At 34.9% G+C, this 26417-nt stretch overlaps 1 protein-coding gene across 1 annotated transcript in view; it reads right to left on the bottom strand.

Annotated features, from left to right (window-relative positions):
- LOC121871065 (MAM and LDL-receptor class A domain-containing protein 2-like) overlaps positions 1–26417 on the bottom strand; it is a 116067-nt gene that overhangs the window by 65865 nt on the left and 23785 nt on the right. The window contains exons 21-46 of the mRNA XM_042373175.1: positions 24420–24591; positions 23741–23966; positions 23068–23190; positions 22515–22645; positions 21776–22049; positions 21376–21491; positions 19718–19804; positions 17961–18111; positions 16831–16962; positions 16345–16564; positions 15302–15486; positions 13802–14004; positions 13583–13678; positions 11897–12070; positions 10826–10970; positions 10320–10481; positions 8982–9314; positions 7952–8169; positions 7591–7761; positions 6994–7191; positions 4679–4910; positions 3945–4177; positions 2366–2476; positions 1569–1659; positions 747–843; positions 407–548 (exon numbers count right to left, since the gene is read on the bottom strand). Of these exons, the coding sequence (XP_042229109.1) occupies positions 407–548; positions 747–843; positions 1569–1659; positions 2366–2476; positions 3945–4177; positions 4679–4910; positions 6994–7191; positions 7591–7761; positions 7952–8169; positions 8982–9314; positions 10320–10481; positions 10826–10970; positions 11897–12070; positions 13583–13678; positions 13802–14004; positions 15302–15486; positions 16345–16564; positions 16831–16962; positions 17961–18111; positions 19718–19804; positions 21376–21491; positions 21776–22049; positions 22515–22645; positions 23068–23190; positions 23741–23966; positions 24420–24591 (4423 nt within the window). The remainder of the gene's footprint in view (positions 1–406; positions 549–746; positions 844–1568; positions 1660–2365; positions 2477–3944; positions 4178–4678; positions 4911–6993; positions 7192–7590; positions 7762–7951; positions 8170–8981; positions 9315–10319; positions 10482–10825; positions 10971–11896; positions 12071–13582; positions 13679–13801; positions 14005–15301; positions 15487–16344; positions 16565–16830; positions 16963–17960; positions 18112–19717; positions 19805–21375; positions 21492–21775; positions 22050–22514; positions 22646–23067; positions 23191–23740; positions 23967–24419; positions 24592–26417) is intronic.

Below are 26417 nucleotides of genomic sequence, written 5' to 3' on the forward strand. Positions count from 1 at the left end.
AGGAGCTATTTTTGTACATAAAAACATAAAATATGTGCTATAGTATTTTATGATATGTTTTGTATCAATTTTAGTGTTTATCATAGCAATAAATAGGGCAGTTCATCCCCATTGTGAGCGATATTCAAACTTACAAGTCTAGCTGATTTAGGAGGATTTTTTATTTTTATTATTTTTATATAATTTTGGTGTCAGTTGGTTGAACCTGTTAGTTACCCAGACTCCTGATAACCAGGGTTAGAGTGTACTACCTACTGAGAGGGTTAGTGGAATGAAAAGTATAGTAACTGGACAAGATATTGCATTTGTCACCCTCCTGAGAAGTGGAAACAGAGAATATATATGGATTTTGCAACATAATGACAGTACACAGTAGAGAATTAAAAAGACTGTAATAGTACAGTACCTGGTACTCAGGGTAACTGTAGAGATAGAGGTATTGTGTGTACCAATCCAAGTAGTTCATGCCACCTCCACGTGTCCATACTGTCTCATTTTGTGTGTCCATTTTTGTGATCTCAAGGCTAGCTTTTCCTTTGATGAGATACCTATGTAGTATAAGATTTTGATTAATTTACTTTTTTATAATTAAAACAACTTACATGTGAGGGATTGGAAAGGAAAAGATTAGACTAATAATAATAATAATAATAATAATAATAATAATAATAATAATAATAATATGGGATACAGATGAAAATAATTATCCAAGCATCATAATGTCATGTAAAAATTCAATCTTTTACCGGAATGACAGGCAGAATCCATTATGGGTGTTGCGCCACAGAGTTTGCAAGATAGCTGTACGGTTGTCTCCACCACCTCTAGCAACCAAGAAAGTGTCTGTGATGTGAGAACAATGCAGTCATTTTTATACATGAATATGAAATGCTGTATTAATATATCCACAATCACACAAAATAAATACTGTATATTAGAGCTAACAATACATATTAACACAGGACTATCAATGTTAACAGCATTTTATATTGCACTTTTACATCACCGAATTTATTCCAATGAACTTGTCCTAGACAATGATACTGTTGCCCTTACAACAAATGCATACACTAACCATAATTTACAGAATTTGATCAATCATTCATTAACATCCAAACCTACATTCACTATTTAACACTTTCCGGAGCCAATGCTGAAATGTTTAGCATCCAAAGAAGTTATGAAGAGGTTCCTTTGCTAAGCATTTCGGCATTCACTTTAAAAAGTTGCCAAAAATCAAATAACGAACCAATTTGCTTAGGTTTTGGCTTAAATAGCTCGCAATAGCATGCTGTTTTCGTTGGTAGTGTTTGTGAAAATGTAAAAAAAAAGTATGCAGGAGTGGCTGCTCTTACACCATCTAGCCGATGTTTTTACAAATACAAGGTAAATAGAGAATTGAATGACAAAAAAATAACATCCCAAACTTAAACTGTTTGTAAACTTTTCTGCACTCTGCATGGGTGGCAGCGAGCAGGCTTATTTATATTATAAAAGGAATTACTCTCAAACTTGGGTGATACGGATTATTTGATTTGTCCTACAACAAACATTAAAGTTAAACTTACTAATGTGTTCAGTTCGTGGTACCCAATCCATGTCATCATTGTGACTCTGATAAAGATCACAGGGCTGGGAGAATGTGCAGTATATATCTCCCTGCCAACAAGAATAAAAGGTATAATCACTGTACTGTACTGTATTTTTAGGAATTTTGTAAAATTTCACATACCGTATTATAATACATCCTTTATAAAGCTGTCTTGTACGGTACTATTCTGAACAAATTATTGATACAGAATTTAAAACTTAAAATCTTGAAGTAACATAGTAAATGGAACAATATATTCAACAATAAAAACAAAATAGAAAATTAACACTTTTCAAATATAATTACAGTACTTAAAAAAAAGCCAGTATTGTATTATGTATTTTTATGCAAACTAAATCCTTTTGGTCCCCTATCATGGGGTATTTCAGATTTATGTCATTATACTGTACGTATCTGACAAACCATGTAGCATTAGCAACAACTGTGAATCCTAATTCTAATAATCAAATTTTTTTTTAATATATACTATACAATTGATTCATGATATCAAAATAATCATAAAATCTGTTGTCTACTGTATCCATAAAGGTTGAGAATATGTTAAAATATGACAGAAAAGACTAAATGAGATTTATGGTAACCTCAGTGTCTGGGGAAGAGACTACTAACTCAACATAAATGTGAGAAAATGGCTCCCTGAATAATGTATAAAGTCAAATTATTCCCTGAAGTACATATAAGAGAATCTACATAACTTCAATTACTTTTAATTGTACAGTAATCATAGCATCCATGCTTCTTTAATATACATACATAAGATGGTGGCTCATGTACTGAGCATTGTCTGAAGGTGATGTCATCAACAGCTATATCGTACTGGGTGTTGGTGAAGGAAGATGAAAACTTGGTACTCTTCAGTTCAGCCTGTTTATAGAATAAACAAAAGGATTGTTTAGTTTGAGTAACTTTTTCAAGCTGAGACGAGCTCTTTTAGCATTAGGTTTAACTATATTATATATGTACACCTCTGAAATCTATTACAGACATTCGCTGATTTACATCATGCCAAACAAGGGGGACCGGTGGTAGATGCGGTACCGTTCTTGACTCGCAAGCGAGATGTCACGGGTTCGATTCCCGGGCCAGTGGAAGTTGTTTGGACTTACTTCCTAGCCCCCTTTCGTCCCTGTTCACCTAGCAGTAAAGTAGGTACCTGGTGTAAATCGAAATTTGCGAATTCGTATTCAGGGAAAGTTGTTGGAGCTTCCAATAACTTCATGACATAAACCACTGACTCTTCAGGCTTCTACGCCCTTAACTCGTGAGACATAAAGTCAAGCATGAACTTAGCATGCTTCCCTGTTGGGCGCTGTAAACGCTTCTGCGCTTCACCTTACACAAGGATGTAGGGGGGTGCCCAATTAAAAAAAAAAAAAAAAAAAAATCATGCCAAACAGTGTCGTTTTGATATAAAGTCGTTTAATATTTAGGGAATAATATTTTATATAAGCTGCTGAAATCTGATATCGTGTCATTTTGAATCTCACCTCACCCACCCATTCCCAGCCCACCAAAATTCAGTCTCACGCTTTCTACCTTGGATACAACAACTAGTGCTGCTCCATGGATTGTTTTTGAGTCCAACATTAAAAAAAAAATCACCATGCCCGAACAACATTCTGCAAACAGTCTAATAGGTACTACACCCAAGAAATCCTGTCTTTCCATGAGTTTAGACGCGAAAATTCAGGAAGTGTGGAGTCTAGAGAGACAGGCCGAGGAGGAAAGTGACCTTGACAAAGGAAAGTGATGTGCCTTTGGACAAACTTAAGTTAGTACATTTTGGCGCACGGAGGCTGGTTGAGGGAGGGACTTTCAAAATAGCAATTAAATGCCAGGTAGCGACGTGTCCTCCTAATATTACTTATTAAGTAATTATTAGATGTTTTAATTGCCTGTATGTTGGCCTGGTGAATTGGCTAGAAATTAACATACCTAGGTAGCATTGCTGATCGTCGCATTCGAACTATATCACAAAAACTGGTTTTTAGAAAAAAACCGGCTCTTTTAGGCCTGATGCTTCAAATTCCGGAAAAACCCTATCCAGCAACCCTCAGGTTCTAAGCATGCCAGATAAATGGTCATTCTTATATATCAGTTATTGGTGTCTATAAGTTAAATTATGCCCTTATCTACTTTTGTTATACAGTACCTGGGAAAATCTCTGCACAAGGGAATTTGTCATAGAGTGAAACAACGACAAACAACATCACTGGAAAATTTTCTCTACATCAAAATATGTCTCTATTGAGGTTCCTTTCCCTTTTGTAAGAAGTTCAAATAATAAAAATATTAAATATAATAGACATGTTTTTTTGTGTTTCATACTTACTGTGATTTTTGTATTCTGTTCCCCAATGAAAAATTGACCTTCACGCCATTTTTGATTGTGAGAACATGATAAATCAGTACCATATATCATTTCATGATTTTCATCGGCTGTCCATGCCATAACTGATAACATTGGCTCATCATCTTTACAGTAATACCATAAATACATGGTACAGGCCAGGCCAGGGGGCCCAAGAATTGGAGTTTCCATTGTGGCTGTTGCTTCAGGTACATCTGTAAAGAGATACCCAGTATAATTTATAAGGAAAAAATTTACCTTAAACAGTAGATATTGAAATAACCACTGTACTGTACTTTTCTTTAGATATTTTCCACAACTCCCTTTTTCATGTATCTAAATTAACTATTAGATTTTGACTATGGGAAAACCTGGCCACCAATTTATATATATATATATATATATATATATATATATATATATATATATATATATATATATATATATATATATATATATATATATATATATATATATATATATATATATATATATATATATATATATATATATATATATATATATATATATATATATATATATATATATATATAAAAGCCCACTACACGTTTTAAGAAGTGACAGAATAAGGCCATATACGGTACTTGGAAAAGTACCAAACTGAAACTGACAGCAGATTTCTTTCACTATGATTAAAATTATGGAAATCTTCAAATTCAAAGAGAAAAAATAAAGGTAGTTCTTATATATAGTACCTGCAAGTTTTGCAGGAGCCCACATATAATATCCCTCTCCAGTATTTGGATTGGTGTGGTCGAAGTCCGGAGCTGTACAATTAGAGTAATGCGCATCACCAGCTTTGATCCGGGACCAGGCATAAGCAGTGTCACTTGTGTCCTGCCAGCCACCAGAATTGTCTTCAAATGTTGTACTACCACAAAGACTCTCATCATCATTTAATGGACAATCCACATTGAAGTCACACACCTTGAGAGAGAAAAAAGAAAAAAAAAAGAGTTGGGCAATCAATATTCATATTACAGTACATAAAGTTTGCAAAAAAAAAAGAAAAAAAAGAAAAAAAGAAGTGTGTGTGTGGCAACAATGGTACTGTATGTATTGTTACCAGTAATACTGTATTACCAGAATTGTTGTTCTATGATAACTTCTTGACATGTGGATATCCAAACAAACAAGTTATGAATTACATACTAGACCATTGCCTGGTCATTTAAGAAGCTGAATTACCATACTAGCAATGTGCCATAATGTGTTACTAGGTGTCACAATGTGTCATAAGGTATCACAATGTGTCAAGGTCTCAAAATGTGTCATTACGTGTCACAATATCTGATAAGGCGAAACATTGTTGCACCTTATGATTTTATGATACATTGTAACACCTTGTGATAAAGTGTGCCATCTTATGATACCATGATGCATTTTGATACCTTGTGATGTATAGTGACAACTTATGATACCTAGACACCTTATGAGATATTGTGACACATGAAACCTTTGACACTTTCTGAAACATTGCCAGTACGGTACAGTACTATAATTCAACATCACTAGAATTTATGAGAATAACCTTTAAAATTACCAAATATAATTACAATGGATATGCCAGGTAGTTGAATAAGAATGCAATCTGTACTGTACTCTTAAGAAAATAAGGAAGCTATTTTTAGCCTATAGCTTCATGCCACATGCTGTTACATTACGACACTGACCCATTACTGTATTAAGAATGACATTAACTATATCATGCCTAACCTTTAATCTAAATTAGGTTGGTTAAGTAAGGTTTATCTTGGTCATTTGTGCACTAAAAATTACACACTAGTTTGTCAGAAAACTTGGTGCATGAATGAGGTGCTTCAGAATTTTTTTTAGATTACATAAAACTTTACAAACACACCAAATGTAATAATTAATGCATAAAATAATGGAAAAGAGTATTACTATGACAGAATAAATAAACAGATAAAGAATCTTAATGCTGATACTGAATTTTAAATGAATGCCTTATACCTCATAACCATCAGGCTTTTATGATACTGAAACCAAACAGTGGCAATGCATAATGGTGATGCTCAACAGCACTTTCTGGACTTCCTTTGATAATCGTCATATTTTGAAATATAAATTTTTCAATCTACAACCACTGTACAGTGCAGGGGGTTCCCGAGTTATGAACGGGTTCCATTCGTGAGGACGTTCTTAAGTCGGAAGTGTACATAAGTTGGAATACATGTTATGTGCATACTGTACTTACTGAACAAAGTTTAAAATCCCACTATATCAGAGCCAAAGTCCTTATATACATCTAAAATCACTAAATTTAAGAGAAAAGAATAGAAAAATAGAATGACAAAGTACAGTAAATGAAAGTAAAAAATAAGTCATCAGGTAAATAAAATACAGTACTGTACTGTAAATTTCAAGTTTAACCCCGTTCGTAAGTCGGGAACACCCTGTACAGTACTGTAATAATGAAAAGGTAAGAAACAACTTTGATTGTGTTACATAAAACACTAAATGTCATAGTTAAGGATACAAGAAAGATAAAGCATTGCATAAAATACTGTGCACATACTAGACAGTACATAAGTGAAACTCTAAGAACAGTCTAAGACACTATGTACCACTTGGCTTTTTTTTAAGGTACTGTATTTGCTATAATTCAGGAAAGGTTGAAGTGAGTTTTGAGATTTGGAATTAAAACAAAATGTTTGGATTATGTCAAATTATGACATGGAACTATAAATTGCTGTATAGAGTTTTAGTGTAACATATAACACAAAGGAAATATATAAACTATAATTAGAGTATCTAAACAAACATTATCATTGTGCATTAAAATAATTACCTTATCATTTAAAACAATCTGACCCAATATTGTATAATAATAAAAAAGAACTTTACACAAATGAAAGAGAGAACCTTGTACCCTGAATTTTGAAAATCACTGCAAGTGCAAGAATGTGCAACAAGAAAAAAGCTGTATGAAAACAGAGCAACCAAAATATCTATTGAACTTGGCTTTATACCACATAGTATGACTCACCTGAAGAAGACTTATACACTTAAGGGTGTGGCCCTCATCATATTTGCATGGGAAAAAGCCATCCTCACAGGGACTCTTCGTTGTGGATATAGGAGGCAGTGGTGATGGTGTTACAAAATTTAATTTACATTCAGGAGTGAGAGAGATGTCATCAATGCCCACTGATCCCCACTCTCTGATGTCTCCTTCTAATTCAATCTGCAAAGTGTTTTCATTAAATATCTGAGAATAGAAGTATTGTATTACAGTAAAGTACATTATTTCTGTTCTGTGTTTTACTATCTATTGTATAAAAAAAGTATGATACAGGGTCACGTCCAGCAGTTTACCTCACATCACATAATATAGTGTACAGGTAGTTGAGATAGTAATTATTGATATGAAATATTAGGGTCTGTCAACCTGGGACAATCAGGCAGGTGTTTTGTATTAAAAGTTTGTTGATAATGAGACACCCATGTAAATAAAACTCCTGTAATTGTTCACTACATTGATGTGAATTACATCATATAAATTATTGTACACTATAAATTTGGTCTATTCTTTACTGGTTTATCATTCAATTTATCCACAAAGTGTTGGATCAGTTCTACTTACATAGAAACTCTGGTTGAAGGTATATGCTTCTGAAAAGCGTTGCCAGAAGAATGATTCTTCTTCATGGGACACTATTACCATTTCAGACAAAATGGCTTCACTTTCAGATGATCGTACACGTACATTCAATAATGTAGTTCCTGCCCCAAAAACAGTATGGTAGAAACGGATCTGAAATACAAAAATCTAACCTTAGGATCATCTCATCTGGTTAGAAAATATTAATTTGTGTTGACACTTGGTACACTGTTTACATTATCTTGGAATCATCACACCTGCAAGTTAACTAAATGAACAAAGTACTGGTCTCTATTATGAACACACAAATAAATCCACAACTTTAACATTCTTATTTAATTACCTGACACTGAGAAGAGGGCAAAATACTTGGGCTGGTGATAGTAGCAGTGCGAGGAGAACGTGAATCAACGAGCATGATGTGGCCATCACCACTATTGAGAGTGTGGTCCCTGAAGGGTGCTTTACCACTAGCTCGTGTTTGTGTCAATTTGAAGAACTCTGATGCTACCCAACCACACAGACAGTGATCTTCAAAACTGCATCTTAGAGGATATTCTTCTGTTGTAAAATAAAAGATGTTAATAACCTTAGATATGTGGTTGCTCTCTATTGTACTTAATTCTTGAAAAATTATAGCTGCAGTTATCAATACCAGTCTCATGGTATTTACGCTCAACAAAGCAGTTTTAGCTACTTAAACTCTAGAGAGAAAAAATCCTTGTAAAATTGGGATGCATCTTACAGGTCAGAAAATACAGTACTGTACACAGTATATATACACAAAAGAGAGAGACTAAATTCCATCCAATCCATGGCCCACTGAAATGCAGCACAAAAAAATGTGTAATCCATGTAAAACAGACTCCTTCTGAGGTACAAAACCAAAATATAAGCAGAATACAGTACAACCCAAATTAATCTGTAAAATACTTTAACTTCATTTTTACAGGAAAATTACAATATGAACAGGTAGGATACTTTCTAATTCTCTAGAGCATGTTGTAACTTGTGTAAATCTACAATACTTCAAAATGGGGTGTTGGTGGTACAGTGTAACAATCATCTCTCTCACAACTATGTTCTGGGTTTGAGTCCTGGTTTGTATTTATTACTGTGGTTTATATTTCTTTAACTGTAATATTTTTGAGTACTTAGGGTTATGTCTACTACATTTTTCATATAATAATAACAGCACCCACAAATACTGCTCGACAACTACACAGATGAATAATGTCAATTGTTTTCAAAAACTTTCAATAATTCTAGTTTTCTCTACTTAGTTAAACTGAACAGTGGCAATTAATTACAAATGAAAAAGATGAAACAAAAGAGCATCAAATATATATAATAAAGATTTTCTCCATACTTACTACAACTGGCCTCATCAGAATAATCTCCACAGTCATCAGTAAAGTCACAAGTAACTTCACTTGGATAACAGACCATATTCTCACACCATATGTAACCATCAGGGAGATCATCACACCGACTGGGAGGAAAACAGTTTGACAGCATCAACTCATCCACTGCTATTATCTCTGATGGATCATTTGAACTTGATGCTTCAACCACAAGGTGGTATGAGGAAGGAATACGCCCAAGAGGAAGTTGTAACGTCTGCCATTCCTCCAAGTGCATTTGGGCTTGAAACAGTGTGGTAAGGTCTGAGCCTCCATGTTCCATATACACATTCAGCTTTGGACCTATGACAGAAAGAGAGTAACATAAAATAATGTGCAAATCGTGAAGCTTCTACAGAGAAAAAGTAATGAGGGAATTTACATTAAATATACTAATGTGCATACAGGAAATGTTTACTATACACAAGACATAATTAAACACTAATAATTCAATTCCAAAAAAACTATTCTGAAGAATGGTATGTAAACTAGGCTATCAGTGACGGTGATGTATGTCCTTGCATAATTTCTCCGAAAGGACTGGGACCATAACTCGAGTAAAAAGATGGAAACCTTTAATTATCAAACTCAGTACAGAAGCTCCTGACACGAAACTACAATTTAAATTTTATTATGATTCATGAAACTCTCAACTGTACAGTATATATTTGTCGGGTATTTATTAACTTTACACTATCTATCTTAGCTGATGTAGGTGCACGCATCCCTGTATCGAAAAAATGATACAATCTCTCAGAAACTTGTTCAATATTGTACCCGGAATGGAGAGATATTCCTGGAATTTCTCAGGATACAAAAAAAAAAAAAAATCTAGCTATCGAAGAGTTCTAGGGATTGAAGAGTCCGGCTAATGGAGAGATTACTACAATGAAACAAGAGTTTTGCATTACAGTTTTGGAAGACTTTATAGCATTTTACATTGCCTACTAACTTAAATGCCAATGAGACAAAATTCTACTCCACTGCATCTGGTGAACTTTCCTGACATTCCTTAACATTGGAAACTCCTATATCAATTCAATCCATATCTAATCTATTCATCCTCTCTCTTTGTTGTGAAATAATATTGCCTTAATACTGTACTCATATTTAGAAACATGATTTATACCATTCACTTGGAACAGTAAATACAATATGTACATGTTAAAAATAAGCTATTCTCAAACAAAATTATTGAACTGAATAATCTTGTAGTGTAGCATGATCCAAGACCTCCCATATCATTCCACACTAATATTATGCATTAAAAGACAATGGCCAATGAGAACCTGTACAAAGTGTTGTCACCTGGTGCTGTGGGGGCAAAGAGTTTATAGTCCATGTGTAATGCACATGTGTGATGTGCTGGCTGTAGTAGGTGGGTTAGAATTCGTGGCTGGTTGACCACAGGACCCTTCTTCCTCTTCACTTCCATGTGGTATGCATGAGGGTCCACCTGGCTTACAGTACCTTGGAAAGACAAGAGCATAAGTATTGTAAGCACAGTAACTCAAAAGTCCAACTAAATATATACTTTAAAAACATGAAATCTAATGTCTCAAAGATAAAGCTATGTGAAAGACATTTCATATTTATGTAATCCTCTAATAGGAAATATAGAGCAAATATTAAACAAGTCAATATAAGAATGATACATATCATCTGAGGAATATAGAGCTGTTACTCCAACAAGTTTGCTTAACCCTTTCACAGTGGGAGGTGCCCTAAGCTGAATCAAATTGTCTGGCAGTGGCCAGAATAAAATGGCAAGTGCGTGAAACGCGGCGAGAGGGTTAAACAGACATCTGCCATACCATCCAGAAGTCTTTGCCACCAGAGATGTGTGCTGTCCTGTGGGGTCTCTATGCTGTGCCAGCCACAGGTATCTTCTGAGAAAGCACAATCTGCACACCACTTCTCATCTTCTTTATCTGGGCACTGAACTAGGTAGTCACATACCTATTAAAACAAGTCTTCAGTTGATGTAAATACAATTCAGCAATGAAATGTTATTGTTCTTTTCTTTTTCTTTAATTGGAAAAAAAAGAAAAAAAAGTAAGCCAATGGTCCTGAACCTTCCAAAATAATCTGGCTAAATTTGCCTGAAACTGAGAATGTATCAGAGCAAGAATTTACCTAACTTGTATCCCAAAGCTTAAAAAATCCTTCATCCAGAAAATTTCAGAGGAGTGAACATTTAATTAGTCATTTATTCCTTTTTGTCAATTTGAAAAAAATTACAATATTCAAAGTGATTTATAACAATTACAGAATTCATTTGACCTTCTCACAAATAAGTTCATATAAAACTCCGGGGATTTTATAAAATAAAATAAAATAGATCTACCTTACGAAATAACCAACACAAGTAAAGCTCACTTAACATGTTTTTGCTGTATGTAAGGTAGTTTTGCCATAAAGTAGTTGAAAAATACTATAATTCTTCTCTGTTCTGTATATAGCATTGTAAGTTACTCTACTTTAACATATTTAGGAAGTATACAACATTTATTGTTATTTTAATGGCCAAAAATTAACCAAAGTTATGGGAGCCAAGGTAAGTGTCTGACAATGTCCTCGTATGCTCCAAGACTAGCTAAATACACTCATTTAATTATACAAGCATCTGTTTTCACCAGTTTCACACAGATTCCTTTATTTTGTTTTGCTGTGTTTCAATGCTTTAATTAGTAACCATTAATTCACCATTTACATCATTATTTTTATCATCATATAAAAGACAGTCAATCATGAAAATCACATGACACTTATAAAATCAGAGTTAGTCAGTATTCAAAAAATTACTCCATTTTATGTATCAAGCAAGAACTAGAAACTATCACTTACTTAAAAGAAATCTTATTCCTAAAGAGAAAGGTACCCACCTCATGTTGGGGAATGAGGGCACCATTGCCACAACGGAAATCTGGAACACTCGAGTTATCTGAGCAGGCACCAATGGAGAATTCTAGATCATCCAATGCCACCACATTAACACTACCATCAACACCCTCTACACTGAATGATAACCACTGCTGAGGAGATTTTCTAACATCCACCTGTGAATGGATGTTAAAGAATGGGTAAGTATCGTATAATCTTTTTTCTCTCTCTCACAGACCCTTTCAGCTGTGGCATAACATGACAGGAATTACAACAACACAGCCTTTCTCTTCTTCAATGTAATTCACTCATTTTAACTACCTTATGACATGTGGTAAGTGATGTTCCATTTCCACAACAAGGCCTTAAGATTTTCATATGGTTTATGCCTGTCACTTCATATATTTACAAATGCATCATACATCAGTTGAATAGATATTGCTCCTAAAAATAAACTTGATATAACTGCAAAATTTTAATGAAGTTCCCTCTATGGTGAAACTAAGTATGACAGTGAAAGATTCAGAACATATGTTTGGCTATATGTAGCATTTTGAAGATTAATAATAGGTGTATCTCTCATACCGTGTCCTGGGTTTGATTCCCAGCCAGGGAACAGATGTGACAAGAATGTTATCCAATGTACTAACACTGGACAATAAAGTAATAAAAAATAGACCACCCTCCTGAATGGCTAATAAGCTGATAAGCCTTGAAATAATAAATAAATTCTCAAAGACTGTTACCTCATTAAGTACAAGAACTGTCCTGGTATGAATCAAATCTAATGGTAGATAAATACAAACATCTTTATCTAAGGTGTACAACTTTTGCACTATTGCAATATCATTTGAAGCCTCCAAAGAATTAAATAATAATGCAAAATGTTCATAAAACAAAACATTACATCAATAAAAAATCTTTAATACCCTGTATAAAAAAAAAAAATTAATCTTACTAAATGGTAATCATAACATAAATATAGCTAGATGATAAATAAGAATACCTGTAATAAAGGAGTTCTATGAAGAGTATTTTTAAAGGAGAATCCATTTTTAGATCAAAATGACTAAACACAAAAAGACAGTCAGCTGTAGTCATTATCTTCAGAATAGAATTTTTCATAAGATCTTTCTAAACCCAGTAGTTCCACATTAAATAATTTTAATATTTCTTCTGAAGACAGAGTTTCATTATATGAGGTGGCATACCGTTCCATTTTGAAAGATATGTCAAAGAACTGGGGAAGATCATATGCCCTATGACTGAGCAAATGCTGTGATTATAAAACTTAAGTGATTTATAGCTGGGTGTAGTGACTAATTCATTGTAATGTATGAGTGCAAATAATGAAATTAATAAACAATCAAATTAATCATCATAAACACAAGTGCTTAAGAATCTGAAGAAGTTAACAGAGAGGTCTGAAGTTTGGAGAATAAGCTAAAGAGAATAAAACAAAGCACAACCCTGAAATAAGTGCAAGAAAATAGAGAAACAAACTAAAGATAAATACCATTATTAATCCTGGTCTGCACACACTTCAAAAGATCATGATCTAACATACTTACAGTAATATACACCCCACTTAAAAAAACAAAACAAAAATTTCAAAAAAACAGTTTTTAATTATTACAGTACATTGCTATTTATTGGGTCAAGTAGTTATAACATGTTATTTATCTAACCTCAATTCGTTGCCAGGTATAACTATGTAGTCCTGTTAGTGTTTTTAGTACAGTTGTGCCTCCTGCTTGTATAGCCTTTAACTGTAGTCTACCCACCTGAAAATAAGACCAAGATAAGACACAGTCTGCAGTTTCACAAGTTGGATATCATTTATACCCGTACATATATTGCATAAAAAACACATCTTATAGTATTACCTTACTGTAACTCTTACATACCTTTTCACCAAACATGTGAAGCCAATATGATATACAAGAATCATTCTTGGAGGTGAAAGTTTCTGATAACATTATTGCGGTAAGAGCAGCATCTGGTGCATCATAAAAGTAAAGGTAATGTCCATATGGTGTCTCTGTTGTATGATCAAATGGAGGTGCAAAACCATATCCAGCAGCTTGATTCGGGTCATCTGTCACACGACCTTGAATAGTGAATGGGAAAAGTTATGTAAAGGACCAGTAGAATACTAAGTTAATCATAACATAATGGTAATTCAAGCTGTGTTTGTACAACACATACACCCACTAGAACAAAAATTAATAAAACAGATTAAGAAAGCAAATCAGGGAAATTAAAAATGTAAATAGCAAGGCTTACACAATGTCTTTGTTCAGAACAGGAGGCTTTTGCATAAGCTATCTCATGAATTTATGTTGGATGGAATTAAGTATGAATGAACAAGCGTAACTTACTATACTTCCAGCACACATACTTGGGAGCATAAAAGCTCAAATTTTATTTCTTCAACTGTGCCATCTGGGTCACACTTTAACTTATTTTGCAGAAAAGAATAAAGCAGAACAGTCATAGCAAAAGACTACCAATTTTTTCCAAATATTTCTGATCATCACAAGAAACTGTAGCCTTCATAAAGACATGTCACTCCATTAAAATGTACAGGTACTCGATATAATTTTCTCATTTTCTCCAGCAATTATGTCTTATTAAAATGAATTCACGGTGTCCTGCCCCCCCCCCCCCAAAAAAAAAAAAAAAAAAATCACAAGGGTCCTTCACATGAAATTTTTAAAAAAAGAAAAGAAAAAAAAAAGGCTAAGGTAGTATTTGTAAAGTTAAATATATTTTTATAAGTTATCTATTCACTGACAATCCTTCATTTATTCCAACACATGGACAGGGAATACCAGCATACTATGAAATGTTTACTGTACAGCATGTATCTTTTTAAGTCTGCTTTACAACCTCAGTGTAGATACTACTGGGCTTTAACAGAAGAATGGCAAGGTTCTCAAATGCTTTTCTATGATCAGATCCCCACTCTGACTAGTCTTGCTTCATCTATTTTCTCACTGTGTATAGTCTCTATCACTCATACACTACTATCCTCCTAGACAAATTTTCTTAATATAATTTCCTGTTTCACTCTACAAGGCAGTAGTTTCCATAATTTCTTTTGGCTGTCACTTCAGTGCTAAAAATTTGTTACATAGTCAACAAAAAGTACAGTATGTCAAAAAGACTGTGCATAACAGGATTCTTTTTATATGCAAAATTACAAAATCCTAAAGAAAGGAGTTGGATACTGCAAATAGGACTGCAGGAAAGGGTGGACACAAGAAGTAGAAATACTCCCAGCACACTTCCTAATATCATCAACTTGCATACACAGTACAAAAAATTAAACTTTCCTATTACAGTATATTTAACAAAAATATTTCAGCAATGGTTCTTTAATAGTTATTGCTTAAAATACTTACCATAGCTCCATTTACTTTTCTCTACATTTTGCCATAAGCAAGTACCATCTTCAAAGTCACATGACACTGGGTCAGGGCAAGCTCCAGGACTCATAATATAATCATCAATCCCGATAAATCCACTGTTAGGCTCAACTGTAACTTTAAGCTCTATTTGCCAGACCCCTGTAACAAGCACTGGCATCCTGAAAAAGATACAAATTTCTTTATCTTTCTGATCATCTGGTTAGTGGTACATCTAAGTTCCTCTTTCTAGATCCTGGACAAGATTACTGGGAAGAATGGAGTTACCCTTATTAACAGGCTACGTACCTTCCCTAAACAAGGTCAAAAATCCAAAAAGATCCCCCAAAAATTAATTTCTTTTTAATGAACCTTACTGTATGTGAGTATGAACACACATAATTATAGGTTCCTTCGAGAATGGATAAAGATACTTGACCAAACTCTACATTGATAATATAGGATAGTGAAAAGCTAACTCAAACATTACCCAAACATAAAGTATTGGTTAATACCAAAGTGAAATAATTGTTACTGTAAATTTGTTTATTCAAGTGGCAGGAAGCAGTAGTACAAGTAAAAAATTACATCATTCAGATTTGTGATCTGGCTCAGGGCCTGTATTAGGTTAGACTGAGCTTAGGTAATAATAACTAAAATATGTGAAAACCAAAACAAAATTAGACCCAGGTTCTCAGATATAGGACCCTGGAGCTATAGAATACTTGTTTTGGATGCCATAAGATAAACAGAGCAAATAAGTTATACCTCAGTTCTCTTAATCCAACTATCTTTTACCAAATTAAGTTCCCTTATTTGATAAAACATAATTTTCCAATTGGTGCAGAATTGTGTGTGCTGTAATGTGCCGTAGAACATTAATATACAGTAATGCATAATATCAAGTGAATAATGAAATATAATAAAAATGCAATGTGTATAACAAATATTGTAAATATCCATGCACTCATAATTTATGTTATGACTAAATAGTTCACAATAACTATTCCATTTTATTCTAAAATTGTTTTTGAGTTTACCTTACACCAATCCATGTATTAAATGGAGCAGAGAAGTTTCCAAGTAAGATAGCTTGTTGATCCTCTTGTGTGTGAAGATAAACCTTTAATGTGCCAGCTTTGCCAGTTGTGAAGTATGTGAGAGCCACACAAGCTTCAGGTAAATCGTAGACAGCAGGGGCAGCCAGGCTGGCACTAGCTCCAATGCCACGGTGTGTTGGGTCTACATACATGTAGTGCCCTGGATGTAATAATCTTACATATAAAAATATATTAAAACTGGATCACTAATTTGCATGACAAATCTTAGGTCTCCATCTACAAAGAAGGATACTGTAACTGCTTTTTCATCATTGCTAATAAAAAACGATATGATAAAATACTTGGGCTTATTCTTAGGGCTAAGATTTATATTTAGTCTAAAGCAGGTGCCTAAGCATAAAGAGATTTATCATACTCAATAAAATTTAAAAAGTATCTATAATACAAACATAGTGAAATCATTACCAGATATATTGCCTGTAGTGTGATCATTAGGAAGAAGTTCATTGTCCTTGCCAGTTCCATGGGTCCAGTCAAAATTGTCATCTTGTCTCTGAGCAAAACCACACAGGTCATCAGCCTCAAAATCACATATGACTGAAATAAGAGAAATATATGATTACTGATACAAAACTTTATGGACTAGTTTTTAAGCTATACTGAATGCAGATGAGTATCGGGTGTAAAAAAACAAACTTCTGGAAATAAATTTTCCAATGTATTTTCAAATTTAAAATGCCTTCTACATCTCGTCAGATGACCTAACTGATTGTGCAGCGTGTCCCGCAGCTTGGGAAAAAGTCTCATCAATAATGGACAGTGTTCACGTGGTTACCACTCACTGGACATTTGTAATTAAATCACTTTGAGTACAATATTTGTAGGGGAAATACTTTTGTCTTGCTACAAAATGTATCTATGTACTGAAAGTAAGTTAAGTGAAGATGAAACTAGTGCAATAGCAAAACCAGTGACAAAATTAGAGGCTAAAAACAATGAGCAGCTGGCAGTCCCATTGTTTACTCAAGTAGATGATCCAAGTGCATCATATCATGCAACTGTCAATGCAATGCAATTTACTTGTTTATAACTTTGCTTAATGCATATTTTTCTATCTTACTGTTCATACTGTATACAATACTGCCATTTTTTGTTGCATTAAAATGCACATCCTGTACCAGTGAATAATCACAGGCTACACTTTGTCTAAAGAAAAATCGATGAATTTCATTAAATATACAGTACTGTAAAAGGGTTCTAGGAGCACATTTATCCAATTTCCAAAATTACCTACATTTCAAAGGCTTCTTGGTCCTAAACATTTCAGACTACAGATGCTGTACTCAAGTGTATATAAATTTAATTTGGAAGTGAAAATATATAAAATGTAGTTTGCTGTACAAGAGGTCAACCCGATCACTTTCCAAACCTAAGCAACTGACTAAGAGTCTGGCCATAACTGTTCATTTTGTCGTGCTGTCACTAGTGTATACTACTGTAACACATAGTCGGCTGTCACCAGTGCATACTAACACAGACAACTATTACTAGTACATACTATTATAGTTATTACCAACATACACTACAGCTCTTACCCAGCTGTGAAGGAGATGCTGTGGTTGTGGGTATGGCAGCACAATCCTCAGGTAAAAGGTTCACATCATCAATGGCAATAAATTGGTCTGGTGTTACTCTCTGGGCATCAAACAAAATAAAGTATCTTTCTTTTGGGCTGGTGACATTTAACTGAAAATAACAAGGAACAATTACTCAAGACATTTTTAGTCAGAACTTACTGGTAATATTGCTGAATAATATGAATAAACCTTACTGAGGCAAGAGATACATAATAGCTAGATTTTTTTTTTTTTTTACGGGGAATAACCCACCCAGGCATAGGTCATTGACCCACATCGGGGCCTAGGGGGCAAAAAAATAGGAATAAAAAGAAATAAAAAATAGAAAAGGAAAAGGTTATATTAATCTACACCACGAAGATGCTGAAAAACCAGGTTTTTAAAGTGAGACAGATTGTATGGGTGTGGAAACACAGAAGGAGGCAGAGAATTCCACAGCTTGGCAGTGTGAGGAAAGAAAGATGTACTATAACAGGCTATTGTAGTGTGACCGACATCCACAGAGAAATGGTTGGCACCGCAGGCAAGACGTGTGTTACGAGCCCACGACCTTGCCGGCGGTACACAGGATGCCAAATCCACTGAACATTGCCCATTAAAGTACCTGTAAAAGAGAGAGAGTGAAGCAACATTGCGGCGAAGAGAAACAGAAGAAAGATTGTCAACGAAGGAGAGTTAATAAGACGAAATGCCTTTGATTCCACCCCATCTACCAGTTGGCAGAGATATTTTGAGCCAGATGACATCATAAAGGGAATATTCAAGATCTGTGAGTCGAGCTATAGGTGTACGTGTGTTGCAGTAGGCGCACACCTCCCTTAGAACGGAAAGAGGTATAAAGGTTGTAGTAGGAGACTTGAAAAGGTTTGGGTGAAGCTGCTTTGGTCAGTTGAGGTTCGGAAAGTAGTAAGAGGTCGGGGGAAGAGGTTAATAGATGGTGCTCCACAGAAGCAAAATTGGATCTCAGGCCACGAATGTTGGAAAAATGAAGTGTGACAAAAGCCGATCCCCCTGCAACCGCAGTGGCGTCAGTAGAGTCCCCAGTAGTTTGATGATGATCAGGTGGCCCTTCCCGACCAGTGGGACCCATCCGAGAAGGTCCCGCTTAAATATTTTTGTCAACTGACATAGGAGAATAAAATAGAACGAATAGAGCAGATCAAGAGTGAGTATGTTTATATTTTTTGTGTTGTCAATAGTAAGAAGGACAATTGAGGCCCTGCAATTGTGTATAAATGTGGCAGAAAGACAGATCAGCAACCTGGGATTAGTCACAATTTTTGTGATGCCATATAGCAGCAGGGTCTACCATTAGACAACACATTATGCTTCCAATATCTTCCCAGGCGGTAGTACCTCCCTGTTTGATAGCTGCCAACTACCTACTCATCTGTACGGTAATCATTCAACTTCTCTTTCCCTTACTCACACATACATGGCATAGAATAATGGAAGCCAGAACTTTAAGAAAGGATGGAAATGAGACTAGGAAGTTGTTTTCTAAAGTATAGAGAGCAATAAACACTGAATCATTACTCACCCATAAACTCAACTTGTATATAAAGTAAAAGGAGAGACACCTTAATCATCACCACATTGATGACCAAGTTTTATACGAAACCACTAAGTAAAGTACCGTATGTTGAAGTCATCAATTTCATTCATACTTATAATACTACATTTGGTGACTCCACTCTACAATGAATACTTCTTACCACACTCCGAGTCCACTGTCTGACATTAACATTGTTGTCCAAGGTCAGAAGCGCTACTGGTTGGTCTCCATTATCTTGCAATGCTGCCTGAAATATGAAGAAAAAATACCTGTAGAAAGTTTGTTCCTGTTTGTGATTCAATAATGTTTTTCCAATACATCAGATATTTTAGGGGAAATTTTGAGGTCAATTATTGCTTATTACATGACAACACTATGTTTCTGTTGAGTGATCACTCACACAGCAAAAGCTTCCCGATCTACATGAGCAAACCAAAAGTATGTAACTGGTGCTTTATTTCTGCTGATAGATATTAAGTCTAGACTAGAGTTAGAATATTGTAAAGAGAGTTACTTTTCTTAATGCAATATTTGTAATAAAAAGACAGTTGCTAGTGTTGCCCCCCCCCCCCCAATAAAAAAAGAAAAGAAAGAAAATGTTTCCTCATTTTTAAATTGCCAGAAAATGCGAAATTTTTTACCAATATCTCATAAATTCATGATATGGATAAATCTACAAATTTTATAGAATTTTCAATGTCACTGTTGCCAAAGAAAATGATACAGCATGTTTTGAGAAAGAATCACCAAATTGGCTGTTCCTGCTGGGTCACTACATACTTTACCTTGTCTACTGTAAATACAGTGTGCCTATAAGACCCACTTTCATATTCATTTGCTTATTTTTTTATTGTTTGTGCAATGTTTCACCATACCTCTCTCTATAGAACTTCAACTATGAAAAGTAAAAGTAAATTATTTTATTAGTAGAATCAAGTGTGAATGAATGGCAAAGCTAGCAGCTTAGTGTAGGTTAATATATCTCTTGTTCAGTCCTACATTTTTACATTTGTGGTACAAGCCTAACATATTTATTACATTGAACTGTGTCTTGTATCTATCATTAATTAATTCTGTACACTACTTTTAATGTACGGGAGGCAGACTGGGATGCAGCAGGTAGAATGCAACTTAACAAGGCGGGGAAAGTAAATCTTGATTTTTCAGTGTTTTCAATTGTTTGCTCATTATAAACATCGTCTTTAGGGTAAAGGTTTGAAGCTTTACAATGTAATGCTGAAGCAAGGGCCATTTACTCACCAATTACTTATGGATCTGATTAAAAAGAGCCCTCACTGTTTCTACACAAAGATCTGTAATCTTATTCATTCACCTAGCATTGCACCCCTTCCTTGCTGTGTTAGAGCACTAGTTAATCTTAAGCCATTCAATACCAACAGAAGAGATTTGGCCTATTCTGAGTTAAATAATACAAAGTTCATCAATTATGATGTGCTTAATTAGGGGTAACACTCTGAGGGGATGTTCAACCATAAAGCACATAAAATTGCAGTCAGCTTTAGTGCCATACTGCACTTGGAAGGGTGTCCTTGAAGTTAGTCATAATGGGTCGCCCCAAGGCCACTAGACTACTTTTGTTATGGCACCAGTACCTGGGTTTGTGGTGATGAGCAGAAGGGAGGGGAGGGGGAGGGTTAGAGAGAGACAAACATCTTGCTGTGGTTGATCCCAGCTTCTATTACTTAATTACCTTAAAAGATTAATTAAATACATAATGAAATAAAATACAACATTAATGAGCATATATTTGGCAACAGAAAATTAGTAGCCAAGAAGAGAAATATCTTTCATACTTACCCACTTGACTGTCAGTACTCCCGATCTGCTGCTCTCTCCATACTTGACATACCAGAAACTTAGACACGCAACTGCTTGTGGTGGCATTTCTTCACTCTTCAATCGAGAAACTTCACCTGAAAATTTCCATCCACTATGATATTTCTGGTTCTTTTATTATTAAAAAGGACATATTATATAAACTACAATACCTTTCAATATATATCACAGTTTTTTATGTTGCATTCAAATTAGTAACACTTTATTGAATGTTAAGTTTCTATTCTTTCCTTAAAACACCAACCAACTTTACTGTACTTAATTACATAAATTTCAGATGGTAATGAATATGAACCATTAAAAACATTCAACATGAAAAAGTTCCTGTTAGTGTAAAAACAGTGAGGGACACAGATTATACCTGGGAGACCATAAGTAGTGAAGTCAACATAAGCATAGAGTCCATCTTGAGTTGTGTGGTCTTCAAAAGGACCAGACACAACACTGGGATCTTCGGTAAAGCCTCGTCCAACTAACCAGGGTTGTTTGCTCAATAGCACATTAGTCCAAGTGCAAAGACTATCATCAAAATCACACGATAAAGAGCTGCTTGGACAGTGATCAGGGACAACGGTGATATCATCCAAGACCACATCATTAACATCCTGCACTTTGTAGTCAGCTCTGAAGGCCAACTGTTGATAGAGAAAACTTTATATTTCAAAACAACACTAATAATCTGCCAAAAAGCATCCTCAGCAAATATCATGAAATTCACAAAAAGTTTTTAATTTCAACCACTTCCCTAGCCTTTCCATTATAAGTTTTTTGTTTACAGTATTCCAAAATTTCTTTGATCATGAGAACCCTAATTACAGGTAAAAAGAAGCATCTAACTACATCTTATGCCATATTCACATTATCATTAGTTTTCCTTTTCTATTTGCTGTCAGGACTCCCCCCAAATGTCATCAAGCGACTACTTCCTTTCTATCTTAATATGCTCAAAGCCAATTAAAATCCATTACTTATTATCACATCCACTTCAAACATATATTGTACTGCAAGGAAATTGTACCTTTTATCCTTTCATTTTAAGTAAACAAAGTCTGTAATAACCATCAAAAAATCAATTAACATATACAATACTTATAACTGACCTTTAAGGGTTTACTCATATTGACATCAGCTCGACCAAGTACCCAGCCATAACAAAAACCTCCAGACTGGTTCCACAACTCTGTTCGGGTATTGTTTTCATCAATTGTTAATACCGCAAGCGAGCTCTGGCCTGTCAGTAGAGAAGAAAATTTAAATAGGTTTAGTATGATAAGAAAATCCTGCTTTGTAAATCTCATAATAAAAATGTAGAGGAAATGGTGTTCTAAATATATTAACAAAGTAAGGCAAAGAAATATCAGAAGAGTACAGAAGCAAAATATACAAGATATATTTTGGATATGTGCAATGTGCACATAATACAAAAGTTAAATTTTTATTAGCAAATAGAAAATGCAGGGAAAGATCAGACTCATCAAGTCTATTCACCAAGGCATCCCTTTGCAACTGAAGACATTTGAAGAAGAATGATTTGAACTGATTGTGGTTAGAAGTAAGGAGTTCTACAAAGTGTTGGTTCTGTATAAATAATTTTTGGTACAAAAATTTTTTGCAGAACAGAATATTTAAAACAAATTAAAAATAAAAACTCACCTTCAATGCTGTACCAAAAACTAAGACACTGATCACCACCATTTGCTGTTAACTGTGGTCCAATTAATAAGCCAGACAAGCCTTCGGGTATCCATTTACCTGGCTCTGGGTACATGTAGTGTCCTGAAAAATTTAAGGTAGTCATCAATACAGAGTTCCAGGTCAACTATCAATAAAAATGCATTACCATAAGGTGCAATATGTTTAATGTGGTATGTTTGTCACATAATCTTTGATATGGCACAGAAATATGAGTCTGGTTTGTGTGCTGTTATTATGGCTCAAAAATCACCCCAGAATAGTGAAATAATAATTCATGTCATAATGTTATAATGGTTAGTCAATTTTCTGTAAAAAAGAAATCTTTCACAAGATAAAATAATCATTGTTACACCTAAGGGAAGTGATTTAAGGGAATTTATTTTTTGTCATGCATATATCGTAGACAAGATGGCTAGCAAATTTGCACTACATGGCTTCTTTTATCACTATTATATTCACACATTTTACCAGCTGAAAATTAGCAATACTCTACTACCTAGAAAAGATTGTTCCATCACTCCAAATTGATGGAACTGGTGAAGGAAGTTGCCACAATAGTTTAAAATCTTGTAAGTGATGAGTTTGACTAAAAATCTTTATTTTTGCAATACCCATTAATTTTGAATCTCACCTGTCTGAGTGTTAGTGGTGTGATCATAACCCATTGCTTCTGCTCCTTCTTCTGCCAAAACTCTGGTCCAATTTAGTCCACTGCTTGGTTCACCTATCCACTCACAGTTATCCACTTCAAAGTCACAATCTATTCTGGAGGTCTTGCATGAGCCAACCTCAGCTTCTAAATCATCAAAGCCAACTGTTCCTTTTGCTTCAGGGTACACTATTACTTCAATCTGAAGCTGCAAAGAGAGCTTAAGCCTTATAATTATGATTAAGATGACTTCGGTTCATTTTTTTATAAAAATTAACAAATTGTCATACATGTGGTACTCAAGTATGCAAAATAAAATATATTTCTACTACTTTCACTTCATATTGGATATGAAAACTGAGGATGTAAGACAGATCCATTCACTGTGAGGGAAGTAGCAAAGTGATTGGTTATTAAGTCATGTTTATGATGAAAGGTGAACATAAAGAGGTAACTTGCAGGGAATTTTTCACTTGTTAGATAACTCTTCTGTTTACAGCATGGTTAGCGGATTTAAACCATGGTTTAAATCATATCCATTTAGTTAACTCATGTTGGGTTTTCCAACCCTCTTAATCATTAGTAAATGTGTAGAACCACAGTCAAATGATGTATTACACTACCCCTGTATAAATCAACAAATTCAATCAGTGTACTGTACCTGATAGTCACCCTTAGATGTATAAAATTCTACCCTGACATCATGCCACAGGTCTATGATGCCCGTCTCTTTGTTCCATAAGATATCGGTGGTTGACAAATTACCCCACTGGTTCATGAGCGTAATTTGCTTTACTGACAAAAATGGGGAGCTTATGCCAAACATATAGTACCTGTAAGGGTATAACAGATTAAAGTTAGGTTACACTCATTACATTAGCTTTTTTTTATATGTGGGAATGAAAAAGTAGTCAACCTTCTGTTTGTTAATCAGCTTTTTTATTTCTTCAAACATTTGTGCTTGCTTAAATACTGTACTTTACTGTACAGTAAGTCCTTGTTTAACGTTGCCCCCGACAAGGTTGTTTCGTTATAACGTCGCTACTCTTTAGATACCCATGATTCGGACAACGTCCCGCTGATTCGGTATAATGTCGGCACGGACTATTTTGTACGGCGCATCACCTTCTCTCATCTTGGCGTGCTACACTCTCTCGTGGAGCGTCACAGCGTCCCCAAGCGTTCCCAGTCTTTGTTAGGCTTCCACAGCGTTCGTGCAAGTTTAAGTGCTTTTGCTCTAAATACTGTACTGTAACCATTCGAAATGGCTTCCAAGTGCCCATCAACTGCTAGTGATACTAGTGTTGTGAAGAAGTAATGCAAGACCATTAGCCCTGCTATGAAAATGGAGGTTTGAAACCGTTTTGAGAAGGTGAATGTGCGGTGGACATTGGTGCTGCGCTAGGTCTAATCCCCACAACAGTGCGTACTATCTGGACCAGCACTGAGAAGATTAAGGCCAGTGGTGGAAGTGGTACTTCTATGAGTGCAACAAAGACAAGTTGTGCTCGAAGTTCTGTGATTGAGAAGATGCTGACTTTGTGGATGGAGGACCAGAATCAACCCAATGCCCCTGTGAGCCTTATGGTTATCCTTGTATCACGACTAAAAGGCCATAAGAGGGTAAAGGCTCGAAGATTGACAACTTTACGGCCAGCCGAGGATGGTTTCAATGTTTAAGCATCATTATAACTTCCACAATATTAAGATGACTGGAGAACGTAGCTCAAAGATTGTACGCAACATGGAGGAAACTTTTTATTGTTATAATGAGATCTGCAAGGAAAAAAAGAAGAGGAGCACTGAGCAGTCAACGCTGGATTCTTTTTTTCGTCGTCGGAGGGCAGAAGCAGCATCTTCACAACAGCCTGCAAGTGAGGAGGAGTGAACAGCAGCCGAGAGGGAACCCCAGTCAGAGCGAGAGGAGGAGCCACCCTCCGGGTCTCAGTGACTCGCCACCCTCCACCTCTCCACTAGCCACCACACACTCACTCCACCTCCGCCCATCAGTGAGTACAATACAAAATGATTTAGTTTATTTATATTTTTGGATGTATAACATTTAATATTTTCTACAAAAATTCCATTGAATTTATGTACACTATTTGTAATGTATTTTATGGGGCAAAGGGAGGCTGGGGAATGTAACTCCCGTATTTTATCTATTTCTTATGGGGAAAATTGATTCCGTTAACGTCGCGGTTTTCAGGAGCAGAACCACGATGTTAAGCGAGGACTTACTGCAATTCTCTAAATATGCTTATTCATGAAAAGTGAGCTTTGAACAATACATAAAAGCATGTTAGATATGACCCATCTATATATCTATAGACTTTTGTTCATGTCTTATTAGATGTAGAGGGATATAAGAACTGTGCACTTAAATAGTTCAAGTAATTGTGAAATCCCATTTACTTGAAAACAAAAAATTATGAAGAAAAAATTATAAGTTCAGTGATTATCTCTATTTATATTTAGTTGTCTTAATAAAATATTATTGCCTAATTTTCAGAAAAAAACCCGGCTCTTTTCACATTGATTTTGAAATTAATATTGGTCAAACTAAACCAATGGTTTAAAATAATTTATGCTAGATGCTACATTGCGTTCCCCTAGCAAATGCCGTGTACAGTATACCATGGTATCATAACACTTATTC

This window comes from Homarus americanus, unplaced genomic scaffold (genome assembly GCF_018991925.1).
Source record: "Homarus americanus isolate GMGI-L3 unplaced genomic scaffold, GMGI_Hamer_2.0 scaffold52512, whole genome shotgun sequence".
Classification (NCBI taxonomy): Eukaryota; Metazoa; Arthropoda; class Malacostraca; order Decapoda; family Nephropidae; genus Homarus; species Homarus americanus.